This window comes from Notothenia rossii (genome assembly GCF_949606895.1).
Source record: "Notothenia rossii genome assembly, chromosome: 10".
In the NCBI taxonomy this organism is placed as follows: Eukaryota; Metazoa; Chordata; class Actinopteri; order Perciformes; family Nototheniidae; genus Notothenia; species Notothenia rossii.
This window is the reverse complement of record NC_136908.1, coordinates 27426823-27443683: the sequence shown is the minus strand read 5'-3', so window position 1 is coordinate 27443683 and position 16861 is coordinate 27426823. Positions and strand designations below refer to the sequence as shown.

The window sequence follows — 16861 nt, the reverse complement described above, 5'->3', positions numbered from 1 at the left end:
GTTTAAACAAAGCAGATTCATTTTTTAAAATATATTATGATATTAGATATTTATTATGTAGGCCATATACAAAATAAATTAGTCTCATGGGCACAACATCGTGGCATTACAAATGTTATCTGAAGCACAGTTTCCCTGCCAGCCTGAAAACTTTAAAGCTTTTTTCTCAACTTCACAGATTCCATAATTACTGCTGTCTTTATAGAGATACTTGGCTCTACTTTAAACTTGTCAGAATTAGGTATCTTCAATCAGTCTAAATACGGCAAATGCCAACCACAGCTTCCCTTGAGGGTGAAACGGAAGGGAACAGAAAGTCAATCTTAAGCTGAAATCACTGACCTTGCAGCCCAGTTTATCCACCAAGGCCACAATGGAGTTCTTGAAGAGTGTGGCTGCGGTCAGAGGTCGCTTTGTGACCTCTGTGATGCTCAGCTGACCATCTGGCCACATCTCCTTCATGACTGGGTTGGCACTACGACAGACAGAGAAAGGGGAGCAAAAACAATGGGGCAAAAAAGAAGATAGGACGTCATTAACTTTGTAGCAGAGTAGTGATGGCAAGTGATACACTGAACCCAGTTAACTGAACTGTCAAGAGCATCGTGATGTTTGGCACCTGTTGTACATGAGACGCTTGAAATCTTGGAAAAGCAGGTCCTTGTTTTTGTCCAAAAAGCCCTCGACGGAATATCTGTAATAGATATAGGGGGAGAATGTGAGAGTTAAAAAAAGGAAGAGGGGAGCATCACTGAAAACGCACTTGAAGTGAAGAGGTCAGAATAAGATGTTACATTTGAAAGCATATCAGACAGAAACCAGCCAAGTTTAAGCAACAGTCATTAAAGGGTCATATTCAGTACTCCACTCTCTGCTACAAATGATTCAACGTCCTCAGGCTGGAGGATTATAGCAACACTCGTGCCACTTAGACGATTTACAAATTAGGAACACGGTCAAATGTTCCCCCACGGCTCACGTTTTAGAGGAAAAAACTAACTACGAACTAATCTGTGTGTCTTTTCTTTTAACTGCTCAGTTGGTTTTAGTGAGGCATCAGCAGGGGGTCACTGGCGCACTGTAACAGTTATATAAGCCGTCCAGTCTCAGGGATAAAAGGCTGCTGAAGTGTTGCCTCAAATAAACTTGTACCCTCTCATCAGTTGCTCACAATGTAACAACAACTTACAGTGTGGATGATGAAGAAGGAAACGAAGAAAACAAGTTCTGCTACACAAATGTATTTTTTGGGGGGGACTTTATTTTTAAAAAGGGGCCCTATTTTCTTCATTTTCAGGTTCATATCAGTATGTAGTGTCTCTCCTGTGACATGTCTCCATGCTTTGATGTTCAAAAAGCTTCCTGTTAGAATTAAGAATAAGTACAGGATTGTTAGAAGCCAAATGTAATGCCTTTTGATGAATTGCAATCTTTTTGCTCTTCCACAGTCTTCACTGCTCAGCCCCAGGTAAACTGTACTTGAGTACGGTACTGTACTGATTACAGTAGTTCACACTGATCCACACACTTGTTTGTCTCAGCATCCCTCCCTCTAAAGAAACAGACACACATCATGTTATTTGTGTCCTGAATGGCCCTGACTGTGACTGTGTCCTAGACTCTCACATCTGGAGGCAGAGAAGCGAGGTCCTGGCTGTAACAGATGTGTTCCCTGGGTTCACGGGCGGCCACACCACCTGACCAAATCCCGGGAAGCTTGCCGCAGAGAGACAGAGTGTGAAAGGAGGAGAGAAAGAAGTCAGAACAACAGAAAAACAAGCCACAGTGCACATTTACAAGGACAGGACAGGAGAGGACGGGACGGGACGGGAGAGGACAGATGAATGCAGCTGCTCTCCAGAGACAGGAGCATGATTTAGAGGAAAGTATATTAATGTATGAAGGTCAAGGGCTGTTGGAAGGAGAGGACTGTGGTGTACAAGGGTAAAGAGAGCTGACACATGCATGCAATATCCCTTTTTCTGGGAATACATTCCTATAAGCTGTACACATGGTTAATACAAATGAATATTCCTCTGATATTCCGGCACACATGCACCCATGTGTGATTGGATTAACGTAAACAGGCAATAGTGTGTTGCAAACTGCAGGGAAACCTCATAAGACATACTGTATACTCTTACTGCACAGTATACATGTCCAAAGAGCGCTCATAAAACCTTTATATTATAGACAGATCCTTCTGTCTTAACTGAAAAAGCGATGCTTTCCAAATAGAATACTTAAATGATCCTAATCTAAAATAGAGAGATTAGAACATGATTGTTCACATAGTCACAGAGAGATCCAGGCAACAAAGATGTGAGATTTCTCGGTATATAAAGTTGTGCAGTGAGGGAATATGATATATATCGTATGGCTGATGAAAGTGCTGCATGTGCAGGTTGGAATACTGCAGGGATTTAAAAGGTGGACGACAAAGAGAGTCAGGTGAGGGTTGCAGTACAGAGGCAGGAGGGAAGAAAGTGGAGAAGGGAAGGAGGAGGGAGCGAAGTAGGTCAAAGCTGGGGATAGTGGTGTTGTGAGAGTGGAGGGTGGGGCCTGAAGGATGAGCGTTTATTTAACCAGAGTGGACTCGGATGCGGGGGCATGAGACAGGGGATGACGGGGGGCCGGAGCCACCAGGAAGCGACGTACGTGGCGAGACGTGAGGCAGGGGGACGGGAGCCGCCATCTGTCAGCACACTGCAGGTCTGACACACTTTGACGCAGCGTAACCACTGCTAGTACTGTGCTGTACTTATGTGTTTTCTAAAACATTAAATAAACATCACTGAATCAAGGTTTAAGCATTCTTACGTATATACTTTAAATAGAAACACATGAGGAGCTTTTAAAATATGATGCATTATAAGGGGTTAATGACCCAAAACAGTGGTGGAGTATCCAGATGCTTCACTTCAGTAAAAGTACTTATTGAAAACTATGAAAATATGTGGTAATTTATATCGGATAATATAAGTACAATCGGGATTTTTGTCTTAAAAGAAAAAGTACTCAATAAAAAAATGACCCCTGTTACTGTTATATTATGACTTTATTAGATGTGTATTATTTGTGCATTAGTGTTAAAATGGGATGTACTGGCTGTATCTGGTGATGTGTTGATCATTATGACCTAATAACTAATCGTGGATTGTTTGGTTTGTAAAAACAAATGTAAGCTGTGAGATAAATGTACTGAAGTACAATACTTTCCTTTGAGTTGTAGTGAAGTAGAGGTCGAAAGTAGCATGAAAAGACTCAGGTACAAATACAATTTGTATTTAAGTACAGTTCTTGAGTCAAAGTACTTTGCTACATTACACCACTTCCCAACCTAACCATCATTGCAGTCAGATTCCACTTGTAAAGATTTTTTGTTCATCATTCAGGGGGTTTTGTACTGGAAGCGTAATTATCTGCAGAGGTCTACTTTCCTTCAAAACAAGGTGATTCAAACCTCTACACCAAAATATCAAATCAGATTTTCTCCCAAGCTGTTTGAGTGATCGAGTAGCTAATGTTCAAGGTAGAAAGGTCTAAAATAGAAAAAAAGGAGGTGTATTGGGGAAAAAAGGGGCTTGAAGCTGGATAGAAAAACTAAATGTATGATGACAAACACATGTTCAAAGGGGAGAGAAATTACAAGCTACTAAATAAAACACACAGATTTCTCTTTTTGGTATAATGTAAGCACTGCAATGTATAACATAGATCCAGTCGTTTTCCGACATTTTAATATACATATACCTACATGCAAAGGGTCTGAATACTACTGAACTTTGACAAGGGGAGGGCAGTTATGGAGGACAATCACAGTGCAGTAATTGCCTGTGAAAGTCGTTTTGAGCTTGGATGAAGTTGCTCTGTGTTTTGTGTGTACGATGTGGTGTTAGCCTGGATTTCCCCGAGTCACAAACCCTACTCCTTGATTACTGCAGCAGCTACATCTCTCAGAGCCAAAGCCGTCTCAAAGCCTTTAAATGCATGTACGAAATTCATTTCTTTCAAGATATAATCAAGCCCATGAATTCTGTTGAAGTGGCTCTGTCTTTTTTCAAATCCCCTACCAAATCTCACAAAGGCAAAGATATTCACAGAAAGGATCTTTATAAATTAAAATGCTTGAAATTAGAATTTGTATGTCTAATCTGACACATGCTTCTGGTGTGGTTGGGAATATCAGCAAATTATCATGGTCATTCGATCTGACATTTGCATCATAGCTTGGATCAGATCTTCTTTTAACAAGAAGATGTGTCAGAAGACGTAGGAAATCCGTCAAAGTGTCACCAGCCATAGAATAAAGGGAATAATGAAAACAAAGAATGAGTCATAAAATAAGAAATGTTACAAATCAAAGCTGCAATAGAGTGGTGCAGTGATAACGTATTATTGTAGCCCTGGATGTTAGCAGAGCAAGGATCATCTCCACATATTAACGCCATTTTTGGTACAATCACCAGAAGTAAAAAGCTTAGGCTATAAAGGAACTACATCAAAGTCGCACATCACAACTGCTATGCTAAAGGCATCCAGTGTGACGATGTTCAGTAGTCTCATTAGCCACTTCTTAGCAACTACCATTTTTTAAACACCTAAAACTCAAAGTGTCCTAAACTTAACCATATCTAACCAAAAGCTCTTTAAAAAAAACAATTGACTTCAGGACGAGGGTAGTAGTCGCATTTTGCCACCGCTGTTTCTATGACACACAGAAGCTTTGGACATTCACCATTGGGGTATTTACTGATGTCATTTATGAAAATCTCTTCAGCTTGTGTTAACCACAGTTGTTTCTTTCATGACAGCATCACGCCTCTAAAATGCCATGTGTGTTGATCATCAATACATTTGTATCCGTGTGCTGGCTGTGCAGGTCAGTGGATGCACTGAATATGCGGGTGAACTGTTTTTAAATTTGTTTTTACATGGGTGGATTGTACAGTACATATAATGCCTTAAATAAACACGTGTACAACCGGATGACATCCTAAACTTATACTGATAAGTCATAACGTTGGCCTTTAAGGTATAAGGCAAACTTACAAGACTATTTTTCTTAAACAAAGTTGATTCCATAAAAACTTGTGGCTTCAACCGGAGCATGAACCATCGTTTCCCTCTCTCATCGTAGGGCTGGGCAATATATTGATATTATATGGATATTGTGATAGGACTGGATACTGCTTAGGTTTTTAGTATCATTATACCCTAACATGACATAAGAAGTGTATTTTTCTAGGTTTTATAGGCTGCTTTTCATTCAAATGATGCACTTCTGTGAATTAACCAACATTTTCTAGCTGTTCCATTATCATTATATTCATAGGCGGCGAAGGCAAAATCAATTTTTTTTACCTGACGCTGCCCGCCTCCGTCGTCTATAGAAAAGAGATCAACTCAGTGAAAGCACCGCCTGCTGACTAATCAGAGCTCAGTGTGCGGAGTTTAAATCTATCAAGTCATATTACAGGATAAAGGAAATACAGTTTAAACTGCCGTATGCAGAGAAGACGCCGACGTGTTGCACTTATCATTCATATCACATTCAATCAGATCATATATTTCCTTATCCGAGTCAGCTTCTCGAGCCATATCTGGCCGTGCAACACTTACAGTGTAACATACTGTATGCAGAAGTATTATTTTAAGCAACACATTGGGTTGACGAAACACTCAACTCAAATGTAATTAAAGTCAGATCCACTCGTGTCTTAGATGGGGGAGTGATATCATAAAACTGTTCTACGCATTCAAACACTCTGTAGTTTATTTATTTTTTAACCAGTTGTTCTATATTCACCTTGCAGGTGCAACTATGTGGCTTGTATCCTGGATTATATGTGTAAATCATGGATGTTTAAAGTTCATATTTGTCTAATATTAGTTTACTTTTCATTAATGAAGTATGACGCTGCGCTGTCAGTACTCTTGTCCCTGTTTGTGATTGGTCAAATGTTGCTAACCCCGCCCCTTTCACGTGAACGCGCTCTCAGCTGCAGAGAGAAACCCTGGCTTGATTTACCGACTTGATAACCAGCGTCGTATGACCGCTTAGCTAGATCTCGTTTGTTAGGGTTAGTTTAGATAACTCAAACATATCCAGGATATGTTGAACTGGCTTCGTGGTAGGCCTACATGGCACAGGTGGCTGCATAGCAGCGCTAATGTCAAAGACACAAACATTATACATTATATTTTTATTTTACCAGGATGCAGTGACACAAATATTTGGGAAGGCTCAGCCTTCCCAAGCCTACATTACCCGCCGCCCCTGATTATATCCAAATTACAGATGATTATTTATTTTTTTAAAGCACAAATAGTCAACACAACAATATTGTCCTTGATAATGATAGTGAGGTTTTCATCAAACATATCGTGATATTGATTTTCTCCATATCATCCAGCCCTGTTTTGAAATGATGGCTAATAATCATAACCCACAATTCAGAATAAAAAAAGGGATTTTCATGTCATGAACCTCACTGAGGAGCTCTATATTTGTTGTTAATATGGGAATTTACAATAACTTCTGATCAGTAAAGCTGTCACTTTCAGTCTAGCGCTAACACCTCCACTGGAATGACCCTATGAATTCCCTCACAGCTGCCAGTGTCTCAAACTGACCTCTAATAGGATTGTTTAGCTTATACTTATGAACTCTGAAAAACACCCTGTCATTCTTCCAGCCACAGACTGGCCCGAGGCCGAAGCAGACCAATGTGAACATGTGAGAGACTCACGTGACATCTCCTGCATAGTGGCGAATACGGAACTGTTTCTGGAAGTCCATGGTTTTGTCAGTAGGGCTGAGCTGGAAATGAGAAGGGGACACTGTAAATAATATATACAATATTACAAACATTCACAGTGTACAGCTTTCAGAGGAGGGAATTACAGCTTTAGTGCCCCTGCTGTTGGAATAACTTGTTATGATCTCTCGTAATGCAAAGAAATAAAGAAACTCTGCTCTCTACTGACTGCAACGCAAAATTGCAGCTGCATTATAGTACATTTAAATACTGGTTGTTTTTTCTCTGTTAACTTTAACATACAAATTAAACGAAAGCACACATTCATTCATGGAGAAAAAATACTGAAATACGACTTCAATGTTTCTCTTTGGCACATCTATCTTCAAAGCCTCTTGATTTCCTCCATTTGAGTCTAAGGAGGATATGTCATCAATATATCTCAACTTCCCGCTAAGTAAAGTTACAACCACTCTTTTTAGAAATCCCAACATTTCAGTCTCATGCATCTAATAATGTAGGTAGAGAATGTCTTTCTAAAAAGCTCTTCTGAATATCGATACGAGATGCAGAGATATATCCGGCCTGATGGTGTTGTGATGTGTCTCACCTTGCGGGAGGTGTAGTGGGGGTGCTGGGCCAGCTTGGTGTCCATGCTCTCCAGGCAGACCGTATCGGTGACTTTACCAACAGTGAGGCACGCTTCGTCCAGAATGGAGATGATGCCTTTGTGGGGCTGCTCCACCAGATCCACAATGATCTGGTTGTTGAAGTAATCAATCTGTGAATGAGCAGTAAGCAAGAGGGAAATTCTTCATGAAACTTATGAATAATCTAGGTTTGGTCAAGTGGATGCTGGCTCACTTAGGCTGTAAGTGCTGTAAGGTGAGGTGTGTGTGTGTGTGTGTGTGTGTGTGTGTGTGTGTGTGTGTGTGTGTGTGTGTGTGTGTGTGTGTGTGTGTGTGTGTGTGTGTGTGTGTGTGTGTGTGTGTGTGTGTGTGTGTGTGTGTGTGTGTGTGTGTGTGTGTGTGTGTTTCTCACATGTTGCCAGGTGATGCCCTCTCTCTGGTATTCTCCCTGCTCCTGTCTGAGGATCAGCTCGATGAAGAGCTGCTGCAGCTTCTCGTTGCAGTAGTTGATGCAGAACTGTTCAAAACTGTCCAGCAACAGAGGAACAGAAACATGAGCAACGGCATCAACAACAACAACAACAACAACAACAACAACAACAACAACTCTACAAACACTCCTGACATCACAATATTAATCCCCAAAGCCATATATCAAATATGTGTTTTTCTACTTATTTTCAGAAATGTGTCACTTTTCTAGCATCCAGATATCCTTTTTTAACTCAACATCCCCTTTTTTCTTGTTTCAATAAATCACATTACGTGTATTCATCTGACTGCACTGGTAGAATACTGCACTTGTTTTTCAAATCTGTGCTTGTTGGTTGTCTTTTTCAGTATACCCATTCTTTCATATTACAAGACAACACCAACCTGTTGTTGTCAAAGATCTCAAAGCCGTAGATATCCAGCACGCCAATGACTGTGTTTTTCCCATGAAGCACTGGGTTGTAGTCTTTCACTTCAATGACGCTGTTGATACGGTTTACAATCCAGCCGAAGAGTCTCTCATATAAAGCCTATAGAGCGGGGAAATAAGAGAGGGTTTAACAGAGCCGGAGATTTAAATAATTTGACAACTTTGAAAATTAAATAAAAGGAAATCTTGACACAGTGATGATGTTAATATACATTTTCCTGTCCCGGAGAAGCTTTAAAACGTTTAAAGGTGGGGTAGGTAATTTTGGAGAAACCAGCTCGAGAGCGCTAGAATTTGAAAATACACAGCCGGAAAAAATCTGCCACTTCCTTACAGAGCCCCTCCTCCAACACACACGCACGCGCACATGACTAATGAGGGCACGAGATAAGTTTGTGCACAGATGGAAGGGCTGACAGGCAGGTAGGCCATCCAGTTATTTTAGCCGGGCCGGCTAAAATGATGGGTCGTGCTTTTTACAGTACTACGGCTTCCATAGATTACATTTTTATTATGGATTTTTTGTCAAAGCACTTCAGATATTCATTGCTATCGGAGTGTTAAGAGCATTCCACGGAATATAACAAAAAGTGTATCTCGAGCCGGTTTCTCAAATGTACCTACCCCACATTGAATCTATCTGTGTAGTGTGGTACAGAAATATATGCCTAATGAGTCAACATTTTTGCAATTCTGGGCTCCTTCATCTTAAAATCAATGGCTTAAAAACGGCGATTGCTAACAAGTGGCTAAACAAGACGACTAAAAGTCATCACGGGCAACATTAGCCACTATGAGCTTAGCGATGGTGACATGAAGTGATGCAAAACTGTTTGCTGATTCACTGTAAATTGACACACAGGGCATTATATACGCACCTTGGCGAAAGCGCTACATCCGAAGCAGGCGTCCTGCTCCGTGTGTCCCTTCTCGATGACCTCGCCCCCCCCGGTGGCCACGGTGCGGAACAGCAGGCCTTTACAGACGCTGTCCACGTCTGAGGCTATCAGCTCAGAGATGTGGTTAACAGCTTCCAGTCCCACGATCTGGACGCTCTCTCCATCGCTCTCAAACTGCACATTACCCTGAAGAACACACCATTACAGCTCATGATAGATCCAGAATCTTATATACTGACCTCATGGTAGCAACAACTAAGACATATACATTGGTAAGGAAAATTATTTCTGTATTTTCATATTACTTCAATCCTAGAATATCTGCATTAACTTTCATTGATTTTATCAATCCATGTTCAAACTTACCAAAAAGAGTATGGCAGCCAGGACCTGATAAATGGAAGTAATCTCCTCTTGTGAGAAGCCAATCACTTCCAGAGCACTCATCACTGCTTTGTGGCTCGAGCGGTCATTGTTGGAGGTCTGTAGAAGGAAAGTATAGGTTTATTATACAGTCAATAGTATTCAGCTGAAGTTCAAAAGGGACAATCTGGGTTTTGGCTATTTGCGCCACAGAGAGTACAATAATGTATTTATTCTTCAAATGTGTGTGAGTTAACTGAGTTTGTTTAATATTAACTTAACTGCTGTTCTTCAAATGTATTGCCAGTTGGGCCACCATATGGTTTAATCTATTACACAACGTCAAAGGCAGTAACGTCACAGCAACACACAACATGGGTTAATTGTATTATGCTAACTTATGCTTCGTCTTCCCTCCCATGACCTGGGGAATTCTTGCCTCCGCCATCCTGAAGGATCTTCAAATCCCTTAAATGCAACTCAGAGAGCTAAGGAGCAAGGAGGCTTTTGGAGGAGTGGAAGTCAAGTTTATAACAAGTGGCCTGAAATTCTAATAGAATCAAGGATTTCTCATTCGGCAGCTAAGACTGGGTAAAAGGACAGCAAGTTGCTAAGTTAGCACAATAAAAAGAAACCCGTATCATCGATATCGTTCACATAAGTGAAGAAGAAATACAACTTGCAATGTATGACACCTGCAAGCCAAGGTGCTGTTTTGGAGAAAACAAAATTCAATGTTTTACAATTACATTTCAGTTTTCCATGAAATAAATAGTATTTAATTGTAATTAAAGTCCTGAGAAATAAATAATATTTGCCAGGATGATAGTATTCAGAATCAGAATATTGGATTGTCCTTTAAATTTACATATAATGGAAATGTGTCTTTGGCATTGGCAAATAAGACAAAATAACACTCACCATACACAGTACAACATACACACAGAAAGAGGGACATTGCATCATAAAATGACTAAGTGGCAGTCTTAATAAACATTATTATAACAGTGGTTTGTTCTTCCACTGGCTTGGATCCATCACAATATCAGTTGTATTAAAACTTTTAGAGTTGACTTTACATTAAAAGGAAGTGCTGGTGTATGGTGCATCTCTAATGTTAAGGTGATAAACTCACGGCAGTAGCAGCTCCCTCTTTGGTATACGTATAGAGAGCTGGATCTTTCTGTAGATGAAATGACCCCAGCATCTCATCTGAGCCTCCGCGCAGTAACTATCATGAAAACACATCAAAGTTCATATCCAATTCAATACATAAAATAATGCAATTCAGGTATTAATATGGAGTATCATCAGTGCATGTTTGCAGCAGCATAAAGGTTACCTGGTAGAAGGAGTGGAAGTTCCTCTCCCCGTCTTGCTGCTGGACCACCCTGGACTTGAAGAGGAGAACACATTATGGTGGTAAAGCAGACATCCATACTCAGACATATTAACACTGATGGGCTCCAGGGGCCGCATTACAGAAGCTTCTTAACTTGCATCTCTTTTCCGTTATCATGGTAATAGTCTAGGGGTAGGAAAGAAGAAGTTAAACATGAACAGTTCTAGTCAATGTTCCAACGGGAGATAGGAACTTTGAACCTTTTGAACCTCTTCCTCAGCACAAATACAATTCCAAAAGTATGGAAGTCTGCTTATGTCTTGCCTTTACTGAAAGGAGGGGAGGCAACTATTTTAAATAACTATAGGCCAATCTCTAAATTGTCAGTTCTGGCTAAAGTACTCGAACGACTAGTGAGTGAGCAAGTAAAGGAGTTTTTATGTAAAAATGATATCCTGTCTAAACATCAGTCAGGCTTCAGAAAGAAACATAGCACCATCACTGCGACAATGAAAGTGGTGAATGACATTACTAGTATTTTAGATAATAAGCAGAGTTGTGCAGCTCTATTTATTGACCTTTCCAAAGCGTTTGACACCGTTGATCATCACATCTTAAAGCAGAGGCTACTCAGTATTGGCATATCCAGCCATGCAGTGGGGTGGTTTGTGAACTCCCTCTCTGAAAGGCCCCAATGTGTTCATTTTGATGGGCTGTCTTCTGAGTGGTTAAACATTTCTAATGGTGTTCCTCAAGGTTCTGTTTTAGGTCCACTTTTATTCTCCATATATATCAACAGCTTAGGTGATAATGTGGATGAAGCTACTTTACATTTTTATGCGGATGATACCGTGATGTACTGTGCAGGTCCCTCCATTCAGGAGGCGGTTGATAAATTACAGGCTGTTTTTAACATTATTCAGACTCAGCTCTCTGAACTAAAGCTTCTTTTAAATGTGGATAAAACCAAGGTAATGCTCTTTTCAAAAGCTAAAAAGACACCAGAGCCTGTTTTAGATATTGTAACTACGCAAGGGAAAAAACTTGAAGTGGTAACCTGTTACAAATACCTTGGTATCTGGCTTGATGACTGTCTCTCTTTTAAACTGCATGTCAATAACCTGCTAAAAAAACTGAGGGTTAGGCTAGGTTTCTTCTACAGGAACAAGTCCTGTTTCTCACTTGAGGCCAGGAAAAGGCTAGTCACTGTGACCTTTTTACCTGTGCTGGACTATGGTGATCTGTTTTATATGAATGCACCGGCCAATTACCTGATCAAGTTAGATGCCGCCTATCACAGTGCACTGAGATTTGTGACAAACTGTAAAGCATTAACCCATCATTGTACCCTGTATGCAAGGGTAGGTTTGCTTTCACTAACTGCACGGCGGCTCAATCACTGGTATATTTTTATTTACAAAGCCATGTTAGGGAAACTTCCATCCTACATCTGCTCCCTGATCTCACGGCGTATTGTAAATGGCTACTGCCTGAGATCGAATGCTGTAGTTGTATTAAATGTGCCAACTGCTAGGACTGTCTTAGGGAATACAGCTTTTAGATGCGCAGCTCCGCTAATTTGGAACAGTTTGCAAAAGGAATGGAAGTTGAGCAGTTTGGTTCCATTACATGTTTTTAAAGCAAGGTTAGATGCTATCCAATCGGAAACTGTTTGTATCTGTAAATGCTACTAGCTATACAAACTGTAGTGAATGTAAATATGCCATATGATGTCCTCTTTGTTTTTCTGTCATGTTTGTATTCATGTTGGAACCTACTTGCAGCAGGTCACCATTGAAAAAGAGGTCAATGATCTCAATGGGTTTTCACCTGAATAAATAAAGGTTTTGAATTGAATTGAATTGAATTGAATTTGACCTTCCTCCTGTCATTTGTCAATGTACTTATTTTCTTTTTGATAGCATCACGGCTAGATGCCTGACACGGAGGAGACTGTAGCCCACTTTCTTTTTGTTTATTTCCTGCGTGAACATTGTCATACTTTTTTCCCCCCAAAACATTTTGGGATTTCTCTACAGCAACACTTCTAACTCTAACTCCTAATGGATGTGCTAACTCTTCTCGTTAATTTTTTTTTTGATCTAATAAATATTTAAGTATACCTATTTTATTCAAACTGCAAAGTTCTTTAGCTCGATGTAATGAGAAAAGTAGTGTGTGTTGCTACTAGGCAGACATACAAGTTGTTAAGCGAGGTTGAATTTCCTCACCAAAGATAAGAACAAATTAAGTAAATCAGACTTCTGTAGTAGCATATCAGGAACAATCTTATAAGACTCTTCTTATTGAAAGGATTCAGATAGGAAGTTTCTTTAATATCTCCCGAATTATTGATTTTTTTAAGTTAAGTGTTGTTTTTTGTATCTGCTTTGTCTGTCCTTGCTTCTATTTTTTATCTAATGTGCTTTGATCTCCTCTTCTTTTGGATAAATATTACAAGTGAGCAGCATTTCTCTGAGAGGAGAGCAATAACATGTCGGAATTTTTGACAGAAGAATAACAGAGCCTCTAAAGCAAGTAAAGCAAGTTTTAAGTCTTATCTAAAAGAAAAAATATATAAGTGCGTCTCTGAAAGGGCAAGATGTCTTGTGACCAATTGTCACTTTCATGTTTCCCAGAGATATTTATCCCCGGATGGTTTGTCCACTGAATTTTGCTGACAAATTGTACATCTAAAAAGAAAGGTTTTTTGCTTTGATTTTAAGGGCTTTGACCTAAAAAAGTGTTTATTAAAACCATCACTTCCTTGTAGACACATGAAAGTCGATTTGAATTGCGAACATACGTGAAATCTTCTTCATTTAAGTTTCAGCCGTACATTTGGCATTCAAAAATATAATTTAAATGAATTAATGGTTGGACTACATTTTCTGGCCAAACAAGTATATTAGGTCAACAACTACGAGAAATAGTTGTTATTAAAGAGATATCCAACATGTACTAAGGATGAATATATCCCTTCAGTTGAGACAATATTTCTTGTTTTTGTAAATAAACATTGTGGGTAGTTCTTTAGTAATGGTGTTTTAGACAGGTGAAAATATATCCAATCTCCACTTTGAACGCCCTTAAAAAGTAACAATTTTTTCAAAGAAATTGGACAAATCAACCAGGCAACAAAATCAAGTCCAGCTAATTTCCCAAGAGGGATTTAAGTATAATTATTTTTTCTTCAAGACAATCAAAACCAAACCGATTACAAGTTAAGTCAACACAGTCTAACTATTGTCTTCTGCCAGTGTATATGCAGCGTGATCATTCCTGCCTTCTGAAAATTAATCACGGCACCGTCAATTGCACCAGCTCTGAGTGTCAGACAGCAGCAGCACATCGGCTTCACAGATACATCTATTCATGGATGTTCCCTCACAGCTCTTTGACATCACCTCTGAAAAGTTTCATGTGAAAAAATGAATGAGCACAACTTTTCTTTACATTCCTTCAGAAGTATTCTTGTCAAAAGTACTCATAACTAGTTTTTTTGTGTTTATTTGGCTCGTGAAGGTCACCTGTCTTTACTCAGAGCCCCTCCATCATCCTGCCACCCCTACCCCTCACCTTCTCCAGCAGGTAGTTGTTGATGTTTCCTCCGGTGGGGTCTCCGTTGAAGTTGAAGTTGATGTCCATGTACTTGCCGAAGCGGCTGGAGTTGTCGTTGCGATTTGTCTTGGCGTTCCCAAAGGCCTCCAGCACACAGTTTGATTTGAGCAGCACATTCTTCACACTGATGCATCACATGGTGGTGACCGATGACGGAGACATGTGAGAAATCAGAGAAGTGAAATTGAGTCAGAAAAAGCAAAACAATTTATGGTAATGTGATATACTCATGATTCAATTATTTGTGTGTATTGCATCTGGATCTCAATTCCATTTACTGCACTACCTTAATGAGTCCTCCCCTCATAGATAAAGGTTCACATCTCTGCTCACCTCTCAACCTCCACCCTCTGGTTTGGGTTTGTGATGGCTGCGATGTACTGCATGATGTATTTACTCGCTTCTGTTTTTCCTGCCCCACTTTCACCTGAAACAAACACATTAAACAAGACTGTTGAACAGATCTGTACTATAGCTGCATAATATAATACCATTCAAGCAATGTCTATTCAGTCTTTGTATTGATTGTATGAAGAAGTGAAGGTCTTATGTGAACTGTGATTACCTGGACCATATTAACATGACATATTCCCGAGGTTTTTTGCTTAAAATGCAAAATGAATAAGGATGCGTTTTTGCACCTTGATGTACATTTATTTTAGTGTATAATTATAGTACATAACAAGTAATGGTGAACATTTACAAGCAGCACTATCCATGGTCAGAATTGTGCTTTGATCAAGATTAAGAACATGTTGATGTTGCTATGTAAACCGTTTAAATGATTAGAATTTTCTTATTGTTTCTGGCATAGTGTAATAGTATTTGGGGCACAATTGGAAAAAAAACTCAAACAAACAAAACAATTTTAGCGTTAAATGTTGTATCCTCAATATTAACGATAAGGAGCCAGAGAAATATTAGCCATAAACCATTTCACACAGTAGGGTGTGACTCTGACAGGTGCGGTCCAATATTGAGCTAATTTAATATGATTACTGTACCAATACTTGTAAAATTAACCTTATTTAAGTGTCAAAAAGGCCCAGGATCTACAAATGCCCCAAGGGCTAAATAGATAGCTAAGAAATATCATGCTAATATCCAGGGCCGGTCTTTGGCATAGGCGACCGCCTTGGGGCGCCAGATCTGGGGAGGCGCTGCGCTGGTAGTTCTGGGAGGGAAAAAAACATTTTTGACTGTTTGGCTCATCCTAATTTTCAGACTTGATGTAACAACATTCATAATTAAGTCAAGGTAACACCCTTTTCACCCCGGTTACCCTTTTCATTTGCCCTGTACGATGAGCGCTGTAACCCCCAGTTTCCACCGGGTCCGTCTGCGCCGCGCTGCGCCACGTTACGGCTGCGCCACGTTACGGCTGCGCCGCGGCGGTCGTAGGGATCGCGGCCACTCTAGTCAATGGGTGCTATTCCACCACACGCACCGCGTTACGGCTCAGATGCGTCCCAGAAGCGTTCCAGAAGCGTTCCAGAAGCGTTCCAGAAGCGGCTCGGCGCAGCGCTTCTCTAAAATTAGGATGAATCCTATTTTTGCCGCGGCGCAGCCGTAACGTAAGGTCGGGCAGGCAGCCCCCCCTCGCAGGGAGTGGAAAGGTGAGCATCCGGGCAAGGCCCATCCCCCACATATACTAATTTAGCAGACCCCCCTCCTTCATCACAACACCTCCACTACGATACGCACAATGGACGACAAGGTTTTCATCATGGAAGTGGAAAAACACACTATTTTATATGATGTAACCAATGCTTACTACAAGGACAACATCAGAAAGGACAAGGCCTGGTTTTTAGTCGCTGCAGTTTGTGGAGTGGAAGGTAACAACTACATATTAATGTTTTAAAGTTAATTAATACCCGAATTAAACCCGAATCAATAACAAAACTGCGAGCCTGCACACACAACGCTACGCTTCTGAAACGCTTCTGGGACGCGTCCGTTGGGTTATGGCGCTAGACCAAAACCGCGGCGCAGCGCGGCGCAGACGGACCCAGTGGAAACTGGGGGTAAGTGATGAAAGTGGGGGATGTTGACTTATCTGGCACCCGCAGCTCACAGCCAAAGTGCGAGCGAGCAAGAGAGAGAGAGAGAGGGCGCGCATCGGTACCGCGGATTGTTGTTGAATTGAGGCTGATGATAACTACAGCTCAGTGAGCAGAGGTTTGAGTTGTCGATTCTTGTTCAGTTTTCTGTGACTGTCTTCCTCACCCTCTCAGAGTTTCATTTGCGCGTGTTACTAAAGAGACGCGCTACCACAGAAACCAAACAATGGTGTAGCTGTTGGCAAGTCCGAGTGGAAACAG

General features: G+C 40.5%; 1 protein-coding gene across 1 annotated transcript in view; it reads right to left on the bottom strand.

The window, feature by feature from the left end:
• Window positions 1–16861, bottom strand: part of myo1g (myosin IG) — a 71035-nt gene that overhangs the window by 39451 nt on the left and 14723 nt on the right. Inside the window, 12 exon segments of the mRNA XM_079656007.1 lie at window positions 343–475; window positions 620–694; window positions 6753–6823; window positions 7372–7542; window positions 7803–7917; window positions 8267–8412; window positions 9191–9397; window positions 9578–9694; window positions 10710–10805; window positions 10917–10970; window positions 14496–14661; window positions 14871–14964. Of these exon segments, the coding sequence (XP_079512133.1) occupies window positions 343–475; window positions 620–694; window positions 6753–6823; window positions 7372–7542; window positions 7803–7917; window positions 8267–8412; window positions 9191–9397; window positions 9578–9694; window positions 10710–10805; window positions 10917–10970; window positions 14496–14661; window positions 14871–14964 (1445 nt within the window).